We start from the raw sequence: 20,486 nt of genomic DNA, 5'->3' as shown, positions 1-20,486 counted from the left end.
AGACTTTATTTAGATGACGAAGAGGCCGAAAGCTGACTCCTGTAGCAACTCTGTGAAGTTTCAGGAATACAAATTCAGCCGCAGAATGGTTAGCTGGGCTCTGGAAGCTTTGCCCAGGGGGTCTGGGAATGTGAAGTTTAATTATTTTGTCCATCGGGAGCTCGAATTTCACAGAAATTGTCTTTCCCTCCCATTTCTTTTTCTCTGTCTCCGTTTCTTTTTGTCTCGCTGGTACACACGGTTCCCTTTTTCCTGTAAAAGGAACAACCGAGTAATTGAAATGGAACATTAGCAAGGATTTTTTTAATCTGAAAGTTGGCATTAATTAGTCAGGTCAGGTATAATTAGCTTCCTTGTCTGTCACTGCCTCTCCCTGACTTGGTGATGGCTTGCTTTTTGTCCCAGAGTTTGCCAAATGGAAATCATCCTTTATCATGGAGGTTTTGCTGGGCCTGGGTGTGAATTAATGAAAGTGCTTGCAGATGTTTGGGGGCATGAGCTGTAGGGTCAGATTCTGCCCGTTCCAGTGACTGTTAAAACTCTTCTGATTCCAGTTTGGCCCAACCTCTTTTTGTATGCTGGGAGTTGGATATGATTTCAAGAGCTATAGGAAAAATGACCCAGGGCTTGGTGCTTCCCTGCTCCGCAGCCCCTTAAATGACTAATTAACCCATTAGTCAGCCTGGTAAATGGTAACAAGATGCCAGGTTGACTTGCTCCCAGGTAGAACGGTAAGGTTTGGGTTTTACAATCTGAGTGGATTCGGGTCCCAAGGGACCTGTGGGCCTGGTTCTACCTGGCCTTGCCCCTTGTGCCATCACATACGCCCATGCTGCGGGGGCGTGAGACCCCCCTGGTAGCGTTTGACGTGGCCCACTCTGCTCAGGTGCAGGTGATGAGCCCTGGGGGCGAGGCAGGGGAGAATGGGGCGCAGCGCAATGGTGCGGGCTTGGCTTCTCCTGTTGTGGTGCCCATTTGTCTGCAAAACTGGAGATCGAGTCCAAGCAGTCACCATGACTTCTCTCCCGGCCCCCCTTCAAATTGACATTAGCATTACTGTAGTGCCTAGGATCCCCAGTCATGAACCGGCACCCTCCTATGCAGTGCCTAGCACAAACCCAGGCCACACACGTCCCCTTGTTGTGCTCTCGCGTGAGATGCAGGCCCAGATCCTCAGCCGGTGCCCGTTTGCATGATTGACTCCACCATCTTCAGGAGCGCTGGGCCCTTTTACACCAGCTCAGGCTCTTGATCCTTTCAGGACCATGTGCCGGTCCCAGCCCCTCCTAGGGGGCAGGCTGAGCTCCCTGATGTTGGCAGCCTTGGCAGGCATCCCAGGAGGATGAATGGAACTGAATCGTGGCTGGCTCTGGTCCATAGGACTGGATGCTGAGGAACCACAAAGGCTTTTTATTTGCTTGATTAGGGACTCATCCCCGCCCCACCCGCTCCCTGGGGCAGATCGTTTTCTGCACCGTCGCTCCGAGCTCAGCTGTGCTGCTGAACCTGCGTCTTTCTCCCTCTCTCGCCATCCTCAAATGGCCCTTAGTTGGCAGAAGGAGGAAGGCACCGCAGATGAGCACATGTCTGGGTGAGACTGGGGTGGGTGAGGTTGGCTGCACGTTAGACGCATAGTCCCCACTCAGCAGAAGCAAAGCGAGATCTCCACCCAGTGATTTCCCGGGGAGCTGGTGCAATGCGTGGGGAAGCAGCCACTGTTCAGACCAGTGTGTTAGGCACACGGCTCAACTCTCCACTGTGTGGCGCTCTGCCCGGGCTGCTTCGCTGGGTCCAAGTGGGCGCTAGACCCCTCTACTAGTGACTTGCACCGACTTGGCACTTGTGAGGGGGTTCTGCCATGGTGCAGTCCCGCAGGGTGGATCTGGGAGCGGAGGGTTAGCAGAAATTGACACTGTGCGTGCTCTCCAGCTGGGGGTCTGGATAAAGTCAGTGCAAGTGGCAGGGGCTGACTAGAATGGCCATCACGTTGCTCAGATCACAAGTACAAAGAGACCCCACTCAGCAACAGCAAATAACGCTACGCTCTGTGTCGGCCCCTCTGCCTGTGTCCCCTTGCTGGACATGTCCCTTTCCACGCTGCCTTTTCCGGTTCCCAATTACTGCCCAGAATGGGCATCAGCAGTGGGAGTGGCGATCTGAAAGCCAGGGCATGGCCTGTGCAGTGTGCCTTTGCGTGGGAGTGCAGTGAGTGGCAGCCGCAGAGGAGGACTGTGCTGGGCGGGCTGTGGGAGGGAGGGATGGAAGAGCGAATTGTGGCAGAACAGCTCAGCAGATTAGCAGCTGCTTGAAAACCAGATTTTTTTCACCCAGGGGTCATCTGGTGTGGGGCAGGGCGTGCTCACAGGCAGATCCGGGCCTGCAAATGAGGTCGCTGTGCCAGGGGAACAAAAGCATTTTCCTCCTCCGCAGATTGAACTAGCATTTGCTTTGCGACGGCTTGTGTCTGTTTTTACAGGCAGCAGCTGTGATCCCTCGTGTCTTGGTGCCAAGCAGCAATGGTAGGACCGTTTAGTTTTCAGGGATTCCCCTGCCCCCTGTAGAAAAGGGGATGGGTGCGTGGCTACAAGGCCCCCAACTCTGATTCCTCCTGAGCTTCTCTCTGCACTCGGACATTCCTGGTGTAAAACCCACTGGAGAATCAGGATGGTGTAACCTGGGGAAGGGCACCAGAGCTCTCCACTCCCACATGCAGCCTGGAAACAAGGGTCTGGGCTGTGCCATTGCAGAGGGGACTGGTCCCTGTCTGGAAAAGCTTGCAGTCTATTGAGGCCGAGCAAGCTGCGCAGAGAAGCCCTGGCTACGTGGTCAAGAGTGGAGCATGCAACTTGGGCAGATGTTTGGCGTCTGGGCATTTCTTTCATGCTTTTGGATTCGACTTATTTTTCCACGTGTCTCCTCGTCCCCCCCCCCATCCTACAGGACAAGCTGGAGCTGAGCCTGCAGGGGGGTCCTCAAATCTTGGCCGCCTCTCCTCGTTTCAGGGGGTTCAGCCACCCTTTGGGATCCAGGATTGTTCCAAAGCTGGAAGGGGGAGTGACAGCCCAGGAGAGCCCCCTGCCATTGAAGCCTAACCTAACCCTAGCCCTGGTTTGGCCTCTAATCCAAGCCCAAATATGATCAAGGTCCCAACGGCACCCATTTGTTCCGTCTCTAGTGCAGCCCCCCCAAGAAGATCCCTGCTGGTGCCAGCCGTGGCAGAGAGAGTCCCCCTGAGATTCCCCTTTTCATTCCGCGAGGGGTGGGCAGTGTCCGTGCCTCATCTCCTCCAGAGACATGGACCTAGTCTGGGCGTGTTTGGCTGGTGCCTCTTCATCCTTCCTTCCAACACGTGGAAAGCTGCTGGCCAGCCTCACTTGGCTGTTCCCAGTGCTGCCTAGGTCCCAGAGCTGCCGTCCCACTCGTGCCGCCTCGGGGTGCTGTCCGCTCTTTAGGAGACGCATGTGAGTCTCAGCAGCTGCGTAACTGCAGCCAGCAAGTGGCTCTTTGGATGGCGAGTGACGACTCGCATGGCGTGTGATCTATGGCTGGCCAGGGAGTGCCGGGCAAGGCTGGGGGAGAAAGCCAGCCCTTTCTCTGCACAGCGTCGGCAGTCAGAGCTGGCCTTGTCCTCTGATCCTGGAATCCTGATGCAGGCAAAGTCCCTGGAGGAGGCAGCTTTGACTAGGGCTGTGAGATTAGGGCCTGCTGGCTTGATGCTGATGCTAAAGGAAAGGTAACACGGCCGTATGTGAGCACTGGGAGTCCCTAGACAACACAGCAGCCAGCAGAGGGAAGGCGAGCTTGCCCCTGCATGGTAATGAGCAGAGGAAATGCTGTTCTCTCAGAACTCTCTGCTCGTGGCTTGTCCCAGGGTTTGTCTGCTCTTGGAGCCACGCTCCCCGTCTTCTTTGGAGCAGTGCCGGGGGTTAGAGCAGCTTTCGACCCAGGCGTGACCCGATGAGGGGCTGTGTGAGAGCCGAGTCCCAGGGGTGAGGCTGGGCTGCGTCTGGCTCTGCAGCTGCACCCGTGGTGAAGTCTCCTTTGGAGGGAGTTCAGAACAGGGAGGAGGTGCAGAGCTGAGTGAGGGGGAAACGCTCCCGATGGCTGGCCCCTCCACCTGCAGAGAGGAGCAGGAATTGTCAGACTGAACAACCCTGTTCTGTTGTCAACCAGGCCCTCCTCCAGGTCCTTCCTTTTCCCTGAGAGCAGAGGCTAGGCCCCGAAGATCCTGCCCCTGCCCCGCCTATTTCCTCCTGCCCTTTCCCCTCCCCTCCACTCCACCTCCCGGAGGCAACTCCCTTCAGATCCCACCCAGGGGCCAGACTCCGATGTCATTTACACTGGGGTGTGTCATCCTGGAGCCGAAACTCCATTGGCTTTAGTGGAGTGACTCTGGATTTACATTAATAAAGGCCCCAAACCTCTGGAAAGAGGAGGTGTCCCGAGACAGGGATACAACATAGCTCCCCAGTTATAAGCAGCTTCCCAGCCCCACTTGGGCTAGAAGCAACAGGTAGGGTGGGGATCTTGACTTCTGATATCCTGCCTCAGGCCCGATCTGCACTACGAAGGTAGGTCGACCTAAATCGACTTGTCTCAGCTCGTGGTGCATGTGTTTCCGCCTAAACTGGTTTCCTGCTGACATAAGCCCCCTATTACAGTGAGGAAATAACACCACCTGTCTGAATGACACTGGGGCATGGTCAGCCTCCTTCCGTCAACACGGTGCAAGAGTAGATGCTGCAGTACCAGTGTCCGCCCTAACAGTCTTCCAGCAGCTGTCTCACAATGCCCTGCATCATGGGATGGAAGAAGTGGCATTGTGCATACTTGACCCCCAGTTCCTAGCAAATCTCTGGGCGAATTGCTGGCGTCTCACAAAGCCCTGTGGAAGTGTCCCACTAGGCTTGTGCCAGCCAGCGGCATGGGGCACGCTGGAAAACCTACCCATGGTACACAGCTTTTTACATGGACACAACCGCTTGTGAGTACCCACAGCACTGATGTAAGTAGCCAAGCGTTCATGCACCCGAGCAATAGACAGTCAGTGGCTGCACACTGATGCAACGTGAGTTGACTGAACATTGTAGTGTAGACGTGGCCTCCAATTGCAGCTTACTGGGCTTTGGTCAGAAAAGAAGAAGGTGTGATTATTTTTCCTCCTGCACTGTTACCATCTCAGGTTCTCTCTGTGTCCCCTCTTCCTTTCTTGTCACGCACAGGCACTCTTGTTTAGGATTACTGGCTTTCCCTGCCTCTCCTCAGAAGCTCAAATAAATGCAGAATGATTATAGCTCTTTACCTCCCTTTCTCATGAAGATTATTTTGAAAAAATTATGTACCTGCCCTTGGCTGGGTCCTGCGGAACTTCCATCCCTTGGGAGGGAAATGGGGGCCCTGGTGGGTGTCTGGGCAGTGGGAAGGGAGGTCAAAGGAATGTGGTGGTAGGTAATTGCATGTCTTTAACATCGTCTCCACATGGGTCATCAGCAGGATTTGGACCCAAGATCTCCAGGACCCGTACGCAAATACTGGCTGGGTGGGGCCTGGCTTGAAATTGATCATGTTGAGCAACGCTAGCCTCTCTGCTCAGCGTTGTTAATCTGCTTTTGGCTTTGCCCCAGGGCCTCAATCCCGTGCAGCCCCGCACGGATGTGCAGTGAAACCCAAAGGGTGCCTGTTTTTGGAATGTGCACACTGGAAATTGAATAACCCCTTAGCTGATCCTGAACCCAGACCCACTCCCTCGGTCCCGTCCAGGATCTTCCTGAATGCTCTAACGAGACACCCCTTTGCTGCCTTCCCCTGGGGATAGTACTAGCATTCTGATTTTTAGGGTGAGGAAATGGAGCAGAGTGTGGTCAGGCAGACTCCAGACCCCCTTTTTGGCCTGAGTCCCCCTGCACCCTCAGATATGCACTAAGAGTCTGGGGAAAGGGACACTCTGTGGCTGTCCGGACATCAGCCATGTCCCCTGCTCCCGCACCCTTGGAGAGCGGAGCAAAGTGAGGGGCAAGGGTGGGAGCTGGGCCCTGCAGGCTGGTGGAGGCAGGCAGGCCGGGAGCGTACTCGTGGGAGTTGCTGCTGAGCAGACTCTTCCCTCTGCAGACGCGGCAGGTGGGCGGAACAATCCCGGCGTCTGGGGCTGACGAGATGGGATTTAATGTGTTGTGACAATTCCCAGTGTCGCTGGTGGCTTCTTTGGCTGGGCTGGAGTGGTGGGGGGGAGAGGTTGGGGGAGACGGGAGCTCCTCACGGAGGATTCGAGCGAGCCCGGAGTGGAGTTGGGGCAGTGACTCAGGGTAGCTTCTCCCACAGTGATGTGAGCGTGGGCTAGTGTACAGGGCTACTGGCCAACTGGGTAGGATCGTGTGCTACAGGGGAATGGCCAGGCAGTCGCGACCTGTGTGTCCGGGGAGGTGCTGAGCATTATGGGAAGGTCCCTGTAAAACTGGACTCTGGGCCAAATTCTCCTGTAGGTTACACTGCCGTAAATCTGGGGCAACTCCTCTGAGGAGGCTTCTTTGGCTGGACGCTTGTGTGGCTGAAAGCAGCACGTGTCCCTCTGTATCTCCCTGGTGGGATGGGGGAGGGGATGCATGGCCTCAGCTCTAGAGCTTTCTCCTCGTGGAAGCAAAGACCCCCGCCCCTGCTGATCCCTGTGCCCTGCAGCTCTCCAGCTCCTTCCCCAGGACATGCCCCACAGCTTGCGGACGCAGCAGCAGGGAACGGGATGCAGGCTGCACAGGGGATGAGGGGCCTGTTCTGTGCGCCCGGGGCCTTGTCGGTACCTGCTGCCCCAGCTGAACGGATGTGCAGAGCCCCCATTGCAGCCGCTGCTGGGCGGGAGCTGCGGGACTCAGAGTGATGCTCCGCGCCATCCTCTCCTTTCCCCTCCTCTTGACTTTGTGCCTCTCCTCCCCTTGCACTGGGCAGTAGCAGCAGCTGGGGGCCCTCTTAGCCCTGTAATCCAAACCATGGGGCGTGCACTGAGCCCTCCCCTGCCATGCCACACAGCTGCTCTGGCTGGAATCCCTTTGCACAGACTGCCCCAGTGAGCAGAACTAGGGAAACCCTTGGCATTGCCCAGTGGAGAGCTGCTGTCGTGTATGGCCTGAATGCAGGCTCAGTCCCGCACAGCGAGATCTTCACAGCCCCGGGGACTGACCGTTCTCGAAAGTGGCTGCTGACTGAGTGCCGTGTTTGGTGGGTGCTCCAGAGGGGCCAAGCACCCGCCGCTGCCATAAGCTTCGGCTGGAGATGCAGGTGCTGAGTAGGTTTGTGAGTTTGGGGCCTTAATTTGTACTTTAAAAATGGGGGCTTAAATCCTGTAGGAGCTGGCGAGGCCAACCCAGGAGCCCCACTACGCCCCCGCCACCTGCAGCCCGGATCCCCGCTGCACTCCCACAGCCTGCGAGCCCCGCTGCGCCCCCAGCACTCCTATCTGCTCTGACCACAGCTAGCTCTCCTCTGGCCTCCCAGCTGCTACACTTGTATATTTCTGGGCATGGCTCCAGCAGTACGAGGGCACCGGGAGGGGGGGGAGCTGGGGGGGCTTCCGTTAGTCCCCCGGGTGTTTGGAGCCCCATTAAAGCAGAAGCCTGATGCTGTTTCTCCCCTGGGGGTAGATTGCTTGTGGCTCTGGACCGGGAGGGAGGGGAGGAGGGGGAGGAGTTTGCAGGGAGGGGGAGGAGTCCAGCCTTTGCTGCCGAAAGGAAGGGCGAGGAAATAGCTAGACTGCAGGGTCTCAAGTTGGGCTTCTCTACCAGGTGTCCAGGGTTCCCTGGCTGGCTGGAGAGGGGGGGTCCCAACACACTTCTCTTTAACCCGGGATCCAGGATGGGCGAGGCCAAGGACCACCATGCTAATAGTTTCCTTATGGAAAGAAGCCCCCCTGCTCGAGCTTTGCCCTGAGGTGTCCGTCCATCTCCAGGGTGTGTTCTCCTTGTCTTCCCCGCCGCCCCCACCATGAGCAGGCCCCACCCTCCCCAGAGAGCCCTAGCCGTGGGGATTGCTTGTAGCTTCCAGTTGTTCCATAGCAAGGGATGCAAATTCAAGCAGTAAACCCTGGTGACGGACTCCCACAGCTAGGAGTTGGGGGGCCCTGAAGCTGGGCAGTTCTAGGCTGAAGTATTGATGTAACTGCTGGTAAACAAACCCAATGCTTTCGCCCTCCGAGACCATGGTGTTGCAATTATCTCCTGGAAATTAGAAGCATTTTTTGTGTGTTGCCCAGGAGATTCCTGCCTGGCTGCCTGTTCCCCGCGCCGGCAAGGTCTGGAGACTGATACCAAGGACCAGGATGAATTTGTGCATGTGTGCGCTGTCAGGAAAGATACATAACCCGGCTATAAATATCTGGGTTCTCAGACTTAGTGCGAGGAGTCCTTGGGAATGTTCATCTGACGGCATAAACTATTCCCGGGCACGAAGTGGAGCTGGCTAACTGAAATGGCCCAGCTGCTGCAATGCAGGTGAGGGCTGCATGCCCAGAGGATTCCCCCTGGTCTGCGTCCGAGGCCGTTGGAGTTAGGCAGAGCCCCTCTGACAAAGCCCCGGAAGTTGGGACAGTGATGCAGGCCGCTTTCAATCTGTGTCTGAAGTGCCTGGTGTGGATGGAGCTGGGCAGGGTCCCAGCGTTTGGTTGTTATGGGAGCTTAGCAAGGAGGCAGGGTTGGCACGGCGGTAGCCACAGAGCAGCAAGGTCTAGGCCGGGGCATCAAAATAGAGAGGCTCTCTGCTGCCTGACTGAGCTGGGAGCATGGGACTCCATCCCTCCCCCACCGCGGCCTGCCTAGGTCATTGCTGTGATGCTAACTCTGTGCTGTCTGGGACAATTCCTCTGCCACCCCCAGCCCCTCTGCGGTGCCGTGGGCCCACCCGCAGCTCCCTGCCGCTCTCTCTCCACCCTGCGGGTGCCCCGCTCACTCCTATTTCTCTCCCCCTTCGCTGCAGGCGCTGGACATGGACACTGAGGATGACCCCTTGTTCCAAGATGCTTGGCTCGAGGAGGAGGAGGAGGAGGTTGCCTTTGGCCCCCGGAAGAGGAGCAAGGGTCCCCAGCTGTGTGGCAAATGCCAGTGGAATCCCAGGCCACTGCCGACAATGCTGCCAGCGTCCGGCTTTTGGAGCGTGCTTGGCTGGGTCTTCACCAACCCATGCTGCGCCAGCATTATCCTCTTTCTGGGCTGTGCCATCCCCGCTGCGCTGGCTGTCGTCATGTTCCTCCACTACCCTACCCTGGATATCGACATCTCCTATAATGCCTTCGAGATCAGGAACCACGAGTCCTCGCAGCGCTTCGATGCGCTCACCCTGGCCCTCAAGTCCCAGTTCGGCTCGTGGGGCCGGAACCGCCGGGACCTGGCTGATTTCACCTCGGAGACCCTGCAGAGGCTGATCTTCGAGCAGCTGCAGCAGCTCCACCCCAACGCCTCTCGGCTGGGCGGTGGGGCCAGGCCAAGGCGCAGTGTGGCGCTTCCCGTGGGCGGAGGGAGGACCAGCCCTGCTGGGCCCGAGGCCCGGCGGAGTCTGGTGAACCAAACCTCCCGCCTCGCCCGGGGTGCTCCGCACTGGGACTACTCCAGCGCCTACGTCAGTGCCAATACCCAGACGCACGCCCACTGGCGCATCGAACTCATTTTCCTGGCCCGAGGGGACGCCGAGAACAACATCTTCACCTCCGAGCGCCTGCTCACCATCCACGAGATAGAGCGGAAGATCATGGACCACCCCCACTTCCGGGAGTTCTGCTGGAAGCCCCACGAGGTCCTGAAGGATCTTCCTCTGGGCTCCTATTCATACTGCTCCCCTCCCAGCTCCCTCATGACATACTTCTTCCCCACCGAACGGGGAGGCAAGATCTACTACGACGGCATGGGGCAAGACCTGGCCGACATCCAAGGTGAGCCCAGGGAGTTGGGTGGACTTGAACTGAGGCGTGTCCCGGGTCTGGGTCTCCTTGTATGGTTGGTCAGCACCTATGTTGTGGGCCCGGCTAGATTAGATAGAGTAGTGCTGATCTCCATCTGCCCTGGGGGAGGCTTGGCCTGACTGTGGAATGGGGAGCTCAGGATTTTAGGACAAGGGGCTCACCTTTTGCTTTTCCAGCCAGTCTCTGTGGTTATGCCCCTGGAGTTTTCCCACCCTGGCCTTGTGGGTTTGTCAGTGCATCAGTGAATCCGACTCTGAATTTGGCCTCTCGTCCCTGTTTCAAGACTTAGTACCAGTTGTCATGCCACTGAGATGGGGACCTGGCAGAAGCCCTGCACTGCTGGGCAAGGACCCTGGGTCTGAGTCCTTTCAGCTTGCCCCTCTGCCGCCCTGCCCCTCGTATTGTCACAAACGCCAGTGCAAAGTGGGTGCCCTTCTGCTTTAATTGCACTGGTGTCAATGACAGTGCGAGGTGCAGAGCGATGGGGAATCAGGCCCTTTCTCCCCTCCATCATCTGCCCGATCCCCAAGTCAGACAGTGAGCCCTGGACCCGCTGCTGGTGATTATCGTAGCACCTAGGAATCCCAGTCAGAGGTCAGGTCCCTCAGTGCTAGGCCCTGTACAATCTTTTTGCCTTGGAGAGCCTCCTGTCTATGACTACGTCTATACTTGGAGCTGGGGGCAGGGGTGATTCCCAGCTCATGTAGATGTGCTCGCACTGGCTCTCATCAAGCTAGCCTGTTACACATACTAGTGTAGCTGCAAGAGCCCGGGGAGCAAGGGCTATCTGCCCCGAGTACCAACCCGCCTGGACCCCCTAGGTATGTACTTGGGCCAGCTAGCCCATGCCTGCTACCTGTGTGACCGCAGCCCCACTGCCTACACCAGCTGGGATCGCCCCCCTAGCTCCGAGTGTAGATCTCGCCTATCTGGGCCGATACAGATCTGCTGCTGCTGTGGGGTGAAATGCTCCCGGTGAGTCGCCACCAGGAGGCGGGTGCTGGGGGCGAGGGAGACTAGTACTGACTCCACTCAGCAGCTCTGCAGGGCTAATGCCACCCCTCCTGCAGGGGCGGGTTTCAGGGGAGCTGGAGGTGAATCATGGGTAGTCTGTGGGAGGGATGTGGTTGTGGGAAGCAGCTTCCATCTGTCTCCCAGGCATATGCTGCCGATTGAAAGCCAGCCAGAGCGGCGTACGGGCAGCAGGCAAGTGATTTACTCCATCTGCTCCATTGCAAGCAGCAGCTCTGCTACCTGGTACCTGCTCCAAAATAGGCCCTGGGGCCTTGCTGCCGGAGCCCGCCTTGTGGACTCCTTGCAGCCTGGAATTCACAGATTTGTGACTCAGAGCCACCCGGCTTAGTTCGTTGCAGTGCCCTAGAAGAAATGTGCACTGACGCTCCATTCTGTAGGACCGTGTTTTCAGCATGCACGGGAATCCCAGCTCCTCACCTGAGTTGGGTGGAGCAGGAGCCTCACGCTTTACAGTATTGGCCACGGCAACCCTACGATCAGCGCTGGCCTTTGGCCTGCGTGATATATGATGCTGCGTAGGGTCCCACTCTTGCTAGTGCAGCCCACCCTATAGGATGCCACTCCCGGCTTCCCTATCCTGATCCCGTGGGGCTGCAGAGTATTGCTGTGGGGCAGAAGCAGGATTCCATAATGCCCCCCCCACCCCCCATCTCCCATTGGGAATGTTTGGCTCCATCTTCTCCTTGTGAGCTTCTCAGATGTGGGTCGCTGCCCTCAGGAGCCTCTCCTATGATCATCTTTCTGGGTAACAGGGCCGGGGGTTTCTGAGCTCCAGGCCGCCTGTTCAGAGCAGCTGTGATTGATAGCGGTGTGGCTGCCCTGTAGCACCGAGCACAGGTGACATGGGGAGCAAAGCTGGCTGCCACAGCCGTGAGCCTTCTTGTCAGCCTATCCCCTTCTCAGGCCGGGTGAGCAGAGGCTGGAGATGGATGGGATGGGAGAGATCCCCCTGAGCCGGCTGCTCTCTCATGAGAGAGAGGACGAGAGCGTGCGGGGCTCTGCAGCGTCAGGCTGGCCCCATGTGCCACGCCCAGCTGGCAGAGCTTGACCTAAAGGGTTCTGTGCTGGTCTCTCCTGCAGGGTCCCTGGAGTTGGCCATGACCCACCCGGAGTTCTACTGGTATGTGGATGAGGGGCTTTCGGCAGAGAACATGAAGAGCTCCCTCCTCCGCAGCGAGATCCTTTTCGGGGCCCCCCTGCCCAATTATTACTCGGTGGAGGATAGGTGGGACGAGCAGCGCAGCAAGTTCCAGAGCTTCGTGGTCACCTACGTGGCCATGCTGGCCAAGCAGTCCACCAGGTGAGGCGGGAGGACCGTGTACGGACTGGGTGACTTAGTATCCAGCTGGCAGGGAAGGGAGGGGACTGGAGAGGAGGTGGGAGATTGTCTGTCACTTACATTAGAGGAGCCGCTGGCGTGTCAGGTGCACGAGGGGTTAATCCAGCTACCTTCAGCTGTTACTCTTTGCGCTGATGCTGGGGGGCGAGGCTCTGAGGTTAATGCAGGAGGTGCCAGGCAGCCATGCTCCCACGAACCCTGCCGGGGTAAGTCCGATTAGGAGGCTCTTCTCAGCGTTGGAATGAGGAGTGCAGGATTTGGCAGAGTGGATCGGACTACTGGCCAGCCTGGGTAGTCTCCTCCCTTGGGCAGTGGCCAGCACAAGGAAGGAAAGAAAGCAGGCCTCCAGAACACCCTTGCCACGGGTGCTGGAGCATGTGGCAATGAATGGTTCACACAGTTCCTGTTTGCTTTAATACTGCATGGCCCCAGCAACGTGCATGAGACAGTGCAAGGACCTAATGCCTCAGGCCAGTGCTAGTTGGCATGGGGTTCGGCTTGTGAGCCCAGGGCAGCCGTTCCTGCAAAGAGCCATGCAGAATTACTCCCCCACACAAAGGGTGCCCCAGTCCAGAGGGCCAGATTCTGCTCTCATCTGCCAGGGGCTCAATCAGGAGTAGCTGCAATGGATGGTGTGGTATACCAGTATAAAGGTGCCTCACATCAGTACACCTTAGTCCCCGTCCCATACTGGAGTTGCTCGAACAGGATAAGCATCTTTATATGGCTATAACTGCATCCACACTAGGGCGCTTGTACGGTTTTAACTATACCGGTACGGTTACCATGGGACAACTTGTGGGGGTGGGGAGCAAGACCTGAGTCTGGGGGGTTCCTGGGGGTATGCACAGATACGGCTGTCGGCAGAACCTGGTGCTAGGTGAGGCTGTCCTTGCAGGGCCCACTTCAGTTAGGTGGAGGTGTATACAGATACATCGGGCTAATCTTGGTGTCACTTGCATCCATCCTGCACCAGTCTAATTCCACTGGCTTCAGCAGAGTTGCCTCTGTTCACACCGGGTCTGAATTTGGCTCTTGATGATGTACTGGCCTGTAAAAGGGGCGGATGAGTCAAATTAAAGGGCCTGACTCTCCTCTTGCTCCTCGTGTCAGGCTGGAGGAACACCACTAAGCCTAACAGAGCCAGTGAGTGTTACCTGGAGCAGGATTTGCCCCGGTAAACATGAGCTTGTCTCCCTGGGGTTCTGTGCTGCTGGGAACCAGCTGGTCAGATCTGGGCCTGCTCCAGCATTTGCAGGGGGAACCTCACTACAGCTTGAGGAGGGGATGCATCTGGTCAGTACAGGGGCGTGGTCGCGGGGACCCAGATGGTCAGGCAGCGGCTTGGAAGAGTGCTTTCAGCCATCTCTGGCCATCTGCTGCTCTGGATCTCAGTACCCCTGACCTGCAGGGACTCTGATCTTCATCAGCCAAGTGAAATACAGCCAGTGTGGGTCAACTCTGAAACTACAGCCGTGGGAAAGTCCTCTCAGTACGGGCCTGGGGAAGGATTGCAATTATGGGGAGCAGGGAGGGGAATAGGGAAGGGGGGGTGTATAAGCCCCCAAAAAGACTGGATTACAGGCACGCTCCTGTGATGCAGGGCTATTGTATTCCTGGTTTTAATTATCTCGGATTACCTCTGCTCAGAACCAGCTTCCAGCAGCAGAGGCTGGTAAATCATGCAGCAGTTCACAGGCCCGGGCTCCGCCTGCACCCAGCTAGTTATTACATCTGCGCTTAATATAATAAGCAATGATTTAAGATGCCAGATGGGATTGGCTTTGGAAGCTTCCAGAGCTGTTTGTTGACAGCGAGAACTCTATTAACACCTTTGACTGCAATGCACTGGAGGAATTTTAAAAATCTGAGACCCGCTCTTTGTTATCGCCTGCTCTCCTGATGCAAACCTAGGCCACCGCTCCTTGCAATCTGACCTGATCCGCGCACGTGACCTCCCTCTGGTTTTGGAGGAGATGCATGTGGTTTGATCCTCCAGCCCCACTCACTGTATATTCTCCTCTGTGCCTTCTCTCCCGCCTCTCTCTCCACCCCAGCAAAGTGCAGGTGCTGTATGGTGGGACAGATTTGTTTGACTATGAAGTGAGGAGGACCTTCAGTAACGACATGCTGCTGGCCTTCATCAGCAGTAGCTGCATCGCAGTCTTGGTCTATATCCTCACCTCTTGCTCTGGTAGGTTGCATTCAAACTCTCCGTCCCTGCTCTAAAGCAGAGCAAGGGCTGCAGTGAGCAGCCTGATGGGAGTCCCTGCCTCAGGCCCCAGGAGAGTCCCTGGGCAGGTCATTCTCCAGCCTGCTCAGGAATGCACTGCCTCGAGCTTTGATGTTAGGCAGAGTAGCAGGGCCTCCCATGGCCACAGAGACACAACCCGAATTGTCCAAGGCAGAGATTGGGGGGCGGGGGCAGTCGAAGGGCTCCCTTGAGGGGATTTGGCCAACTGAGAAGCAGCTTCTCCTCTCGCTAACTCTGGTGTAAATCTGGAATAACTCCACTCACTTCAACTGAGCCCGTATAGATTTACCCCAATGTAACGGAGATCCAGCTCGGGGCCTGTTTCCCTATTGACCTGGACGAGAGTTGAACTGGTGGGAAGTGGAAGGCTCCATGTCCCATTGTGGGGTCCTAGACCGTCCCCACCGCTTAGGGACAACTTAGGCCAACCCGGTCAAGAACAGCCTCTGACTTTGGGTGCCCAAATTGAGACTCCATGCATTTAATTTCCAGAGGTGCTGAATGCCCGCAGCACCCATTGATGCCCGTAGGAGAGTTGAGTGCTCAGCTCCTCTGGATATCAGGCCCATGATGCCTCAAAACCACCACTCGCCTTTGGAAACATCACCATGCCTTGCCCCAGCTGGAATCCCTCCCTCCTGACCAACATACCCCCTGTCAGGTCAAAGCTCTTCCCGGGGCAGGAGCAGGCCAGGTGCCCACACCCCACGGGCAGTACAGGGATTGCAGCCCATGCAGTTCCAGTACCGAGATTCCTAGCATCGCTCTCCTCCCGCAGTGTTCCTGTCTTTCTTTGGCCTGGCCAGCATCGGGCTGAGCTGCCTGGTGGCGCTGTTCCTGTACCACGTGGTGTTCGGGGTCCAGTACCTGGGCATCCTCAATGGCGTGGCCGCCTTTGTCATTGTGGGGATCGGTAAGTCTTTCCTAGCCTCCTTCCTTTGCTCTGCCCCAGCTGCTCCCCACGCAAAGGCCCTGCCATACCCGCGCCAGCCTGCAGAATGGTCTGCCCTTGCCTCGCTGCGTGGCAGGAGGCGCAGGCTTGACAGTGAGCTTAGGCTTTGGTGGGCCAGGTCCACAGCCGGTGTGAGTTTGTCTAGCCTCACTGACTTCAACAGAGCTGTGACGCCTTGCGCCCACTGAGGATCTGGCCCCATGCATCTCTCCCCAGTGCGAGCGGCATTTCTGCCCCACCTTTCCTCCTCCCCAGGTGTCGATGACGTCTTTGTCTTCATAAACACGTACCGCCAAGCCACCCACCTGAAGGACCTGCAGCTGCGCATGATCCACACCATCCAGACGGCAGGGAAGGCCACCTTCTTCACCTCCTTGACCACAGCTGCGGCGTACGCTGCCAACATCTTCTCACAGGTGCGCCAGGGCTTTGCAGTGGCCTCCCTGAGGTCACGGCTGCCTGCTAGAAAACATCACCCCCGGCCTTTCAGCAGTTCCCTGGCCCACAAGAGGACAACCGTGGGCCTGCTCTGGAGGGGGACTTTCCCTGAGCTCTCAGGCTCATGTAGGTTTCAGAGTAGCAGCTGTGTTAGTCTGTATCCGCAAAAAGAACAGGAGGACTTGTGGCACCTTAGAGACTAACCAATTTATTTGAGCATAAGCTTTCGTGAGCTACAGCTCACTTCATCGGATGCATCATGTAGATACTCCTTGTGTGCTCTTCCCGCTTGAGACTGACTCCCTCCAGGCCAGCTCTGTTGCCCTTGGCCTGTGGCAAAGCCAGCTCTCCTGGGGCTTTGAGCCATACAGCTTTGCAGGGAGCTGGAGCTCAAGTGATGTCCTTGGGACTCCTGTTCCCAAGGCCTGTGGCAGGTGCAATGTGCTGGACCTGGCAGGCAAATGGGGCACGTTGCTAACGTTGTCATCTATGCCTGGCTCTCCTGGTCTGGCTCCCCCAGCCCAAGCTGGGAAGAGAGGCTCAATGGGAAGCAGAGCTGGCATGTCTAAGGATCACAGCGTCCCTCCACAAACAGATCGGGAACTTTTTGGAGTCCCTTCCAGACTCCAGTCCCATCAGCCAAACAGGGGAGCTCTGGGGCCTGAACTGCAGAGGGAGGAATCCCAGCATATTCCACCCCAGGTTTTCCCTCCGCTTTGGGCACGCTGGTGCTGCTGTCCCTGGGAGCACTGTGCTCATCAAGCACAAGGAGGGAATCTGATTAGGCCTTCCCCTGAGCCACTGGCAAGAGCTCTGTCCCTCTCCCCTGCATGTGCCCAGGGCCAGATACACGAGAGAGCTCCCCTGGCCTGGTAGCAATGCAGTAGGCACCCACCCTGCGAGCACCTCAACCGCTGGGCAGTGTCTGCCATGCCAAATGATCAAGTGCCACTCATCAGCTGAGCCCTAGACTACCAGCTTTCACCAGGGGCAGCTGGCTCCATGGCTTTTGGGCAGCATGGACTGGCCAGTGTTCCTACCCCCAGGCTCCTCTTGAGTTCGCTTCCCTGTGTTGCCTTAGCGGGGTCTCTTGCTGGAAGGTCTCTGGGATCCACCTCCTCTGTCCTAGCTGAGCGTTCTCTCTGCAGATCCCTGCCGTGCATGACTTTGGTCTCTTCATGTCGCTCATTGTGTCCTGCTGCTGGGTGGCCGTGCTGTTCACCATGCCGGCTGCTCTTGGAATATGGACCCTCTACATGTCCCCCCTGGAGAGCTCCTGTCAGGCCAGGTGAGAGTCCTCGCGGGGCTGTTAGGAAGAGTCCACATCCTGCCGCTGATCAGTCTCCCCAACAGGAGCCTGCCCATGCCAGGCAAGGAAACCACAGCCTGGGCATTGACTCCAGGGAGCAGCTGGTCGCTTGGGTTGTCCTAGCCATGGGTTAGTGCGTCCACATGGCAGAGCTGTCGTGGTGCATCCAGACACAGTGCGCCTTGTGGCTGTGGTCATGCCACTGTATCCTGGGAATTTGGAACCGCCCACAGTGCACTGCGGGATCGAGTTCACAACCGGCTGCCTCAAGCAGCTGCAGCCTCGTCAGGTGTCCTTTCCAGACCTGAGCTGCAGGTGTTGCAACCAATGCGTCAGAAGTACCATTGCGTGTGGGCAGCAGGCCCTGTCCAGCACTGCAAGCACCACGCATCCCAGCCGGTCGCGTGCCTAGTGTAAACACACCCCTCTCCCCTAGCAACACCCTTCGCCCCCCACGCCTCCAGCCCCCGGGCAGTGGAGGGGCACGCTCTGGCCTCAGAACTCTGCTGCCGGCAGGATTCCGCCCTTACGGGAGGGGAGGTTTATTCTCCACCTTCGGGATCAGGCCGGGAGTCAAGGCCGGATTTGGATCTCGTTTCTGCTGGTGTAGACCCAGGGTGGCTGCCGCAGAGTGACTCCAGACGTATAACCAGAGGAGCCAGGTTCCCTGCTGGCATCAGTGGGTGCAGCCCCATTGACTTCCAGGGAGCTTCCCCCCACTTACACCTGCAGAGAACTTGTCCCAGGATCTAATCTGCGAACTGGAGGCATGCAAGCCCTGCAGACAGACGGACCGGACAGCCCAGCCCCTGGGGGCACGGGGATGCAGATTTGTATCTGGGTAAATCAGTGCGCCTTCCCCTTCCTCCCTCTCAGTGTGGCACAGCAGCCGGCTGGGTTTAATTCCTTAGCTGGGTGATGAAGAGCAGAAGCACCTGGGAATACCCCGCCTCCCCTCCCGCCCCCACACACATCTAGCCCAGTCTCTGATGATTTGCTAGCAGCAGCCGAGCTCCTGATATGCCCCGGCGCATTAGCAGTGGAAGTGGCTGGTTTGGTTTTGGCAGTTGAGTGCTTAGCAGGTCACTGGAACAGTCACTCTCCTCTCAGAAGGAGAGGAGGCAGCAGCTGTTCACACAGTACGTAGCCCAGAGCTGCTGACTTTGGCTCCCCCCTCCCCATTCAGCTGCAGTCAGAAGTGCGGGAAGACGAGCACTTTGCCCATTGCCGATGACCTGTTACTTGCCTCGGAGGATGCAGCCGGTCCAGGCCAGGGGTCACTCCCGTACCTCGATGATGACATCCCACTGCTCAGTGTGGAGGAGGAGCCGGGTAGGTGTTCAGAATCCTGTCAGCCCATTCTGGGGACAAGGAGCCTCCCCTGAGGGAGTGGCAGTCCTGGGTTCTCCTCCTGGCTCTGCCACTGGCCTGCCAGGAGACCACTGGGCTGCTCTGTGCCCCGGTTTCCCCATGTGTGAACTGGAGCTAATGATCCTTTGCTACCTCCTGGGATGCCGTGGATCTGCATTCGCTGTGTGTGCATCCCTTGGCTGGATGTTACTTGAGGCATGACATTATTATTCCTCAGGAGTCCAATTAGGATCCAGGTTTGGCCCGAATACCTAGCTACCCTATGAAGGGACCCAGGAAACATCTGATCTAGAGCACCTGGGCAGTACAATCCTCCCGAGGTGGAAGGCAATACTCAATTAAAATCCCAGTCCCCTCTGTAGTCTTTAGTGTAACATTGGGTGAGCACATGTGAGCAAAGGTACTTCGTCCTTCTACAGTGCCCAGCGCCTGAGGCCTCGGAGCACTTCACACGCATAGGGAGCTGGGCTTCACAGCTTCCCATGAGGCAGGTCATTTCAATTATCCCTACTTTCTAGGTGGGGAAACTGAGGCACAGTGCGGGGCAGTGACTTGCGTGAGCTCAGAACTGGGAAGAGAACTTACGAGTCCTGGTGGCATTGCTATGCCTTAATCACCAGACCGTCCGATTAGCCCTGGCTGGAGTGAAGGGTATTTCGCTGGGAAGGGCCTCTCATCCTTGGATTTTAAAGCTGGCTGTTAGTGCTGCCTGGTTGAAACTGCAGCCCCGAGCTCTGGAGAGTCCCTGTTAGACACAAACCCTCGGGGATAGCAGCAGGCTCGGCCTGGTGACCGGGGAGATGGGAGCTACGATGCTGGGTGATGAAGAGCAGAAGCACCTGGGAATACCCTGCCTCCCCTCCCGCCCCCACACACATCTAGCCCAGTCTCTGATGATTTGCTAGCAGCAGCCGAGCTCCTGATATGCCCCCCGCAGTAGCAGTGGAAGTGGCTGGTTTGGTTTTGGCAGTTGAAGGGCACAGGGCTGAGGAAGTTCTAAGAGTGTCCTCTAGTCTGTCCATCTGCCTGGCTACTCTGGGCTGCAGGAGAACTTGCCTTAGGGCAAGTTTAACCCTTAGGGCAGGTTTAACCCTCCTCCACCTGCGAATACCTCCCCCCAGCCCTGTGCTAGTGAATTCACCAGGCCCAGAACAAGCAGAGGTCAGGCTGCTCTTAACATGCTGCCGGGCTCCTGCTGCAAGTGCTGAGCCTCCTCAATATGCCAGAGCCGCACAGGATGGTAATTTATGGAAATAGCTCGTCCTCCACGTCCCTGGACCGTACTAAACAGAAGGACAGTTTCCGGTAGAGCCCCTGGGCAACTTGTGAATGAGGCAAGGATGTGGCTCTGTGTGGAGGCCCCGTGTGGTGTGCTGGGGCTGCCGGAAGGCACCTGGTGCCCTCACCAACCCCGCCGGAGAAAGCGCCATCTTGCCAATTGCAAATGAGAGGTTGATTCTTGGTGAGACAGAGGTGGCACGTGGCCGTCGGATGGAAATTGGATGCAGCCATTCTCCTGCCACGTTAAAGAGACTGGAGTGCCTGCTGCCCCAGCAAAGCCCTGGGGGTTGCAGTCTGGGGGGTGAGGGTACAGGGGGGACCCGGTTGTATTGGGGGAAGAGGGGTGGAGGGATCACTGTTTCCTTGTAAAGGTGCTAGGGATTGTGATGGGGTTCCTACTGATCCCCAACATCCTGCATCGCAGATTGCTTTGCTTTCTAGAGGGCTGGATGCTGCCACACACTGAGCGAACCCACACCCCCGCACAGGCAATGGGAACAGAGGGTGTCAGGACGTTTGCAGGATGGGGACTCATTTCCGACTTGGTCGTTTGCGGCCATGGGTTTCCGTGGG

General features: G+C 57.3%; 1 protein-coding gene across 4 annotated transcripts in view; it reads left to right on the top strand.

Annotated features, from left to right (window-relative positions):
- The window catches only part of DISP3 (dispatched RND transporter family member 3), a 67,828-nt gene that overhangs the window by 25,004 nt on the left and 22,338 nt on the right, over positions 1-20,486 (top strand). For 3 of the 4 annotated variants that reach the window (XR_012665461.1, XM_075121207.1, XM_048824867.2), the window contains exons 2-8: positions 8,956-9,904; positions 12,050-12,269; positions 14,366-14,502; positions 15,341-15,475; positions 15,770-15,930; positions 17,101-17,240; positions 18,448-18,593. Coding sequence is in view for 3 of the 4 variants with exons in the window: in XM_075121207.1 (XP_074977308.1) it covers positions 8,956-9,904; positions 12,050-12,269; positions 14,366-14,502; positions 15,341-15,475; positions 15,770-15,930; positions 17,101-17,240; positions 18,448-18,593 (1,888 nt within the window). In the remaining variant the exon portion in view is untranslated. Of the gene's footprint in view, positions 1-8,236; positions 8,475-8,955; positions 9,905-12,049; positions 12,270-14,365; positions 14,503-15,340; positions 15,476-15,769; positions 15,931-17,100; positions 17,241-18,447; positions 18,594-20,486 lie in introns of all 4 variants that reach the window. The other variant, XM_048824866.2, reaches the window with a different exon arrangement.

The sequence above is a fragment of the Caretta caretta genome, chromosome 18, assembly GCF_965140235.1.
Source record: "Caretta caretta isolate rCarCar2 chromosome 18, rCarCar1.hap1, whole genome shotgun sequence".
NCBI classification, from domain to species: domain Eukaryota; kingdom Metazoa; phylum Chordata; order Testudines; family Cheloniidae; genus Caretta; species Caretta caretta.
This window is presented reverse-complemented; position numbering and strand designations above follow the sequence as displayed.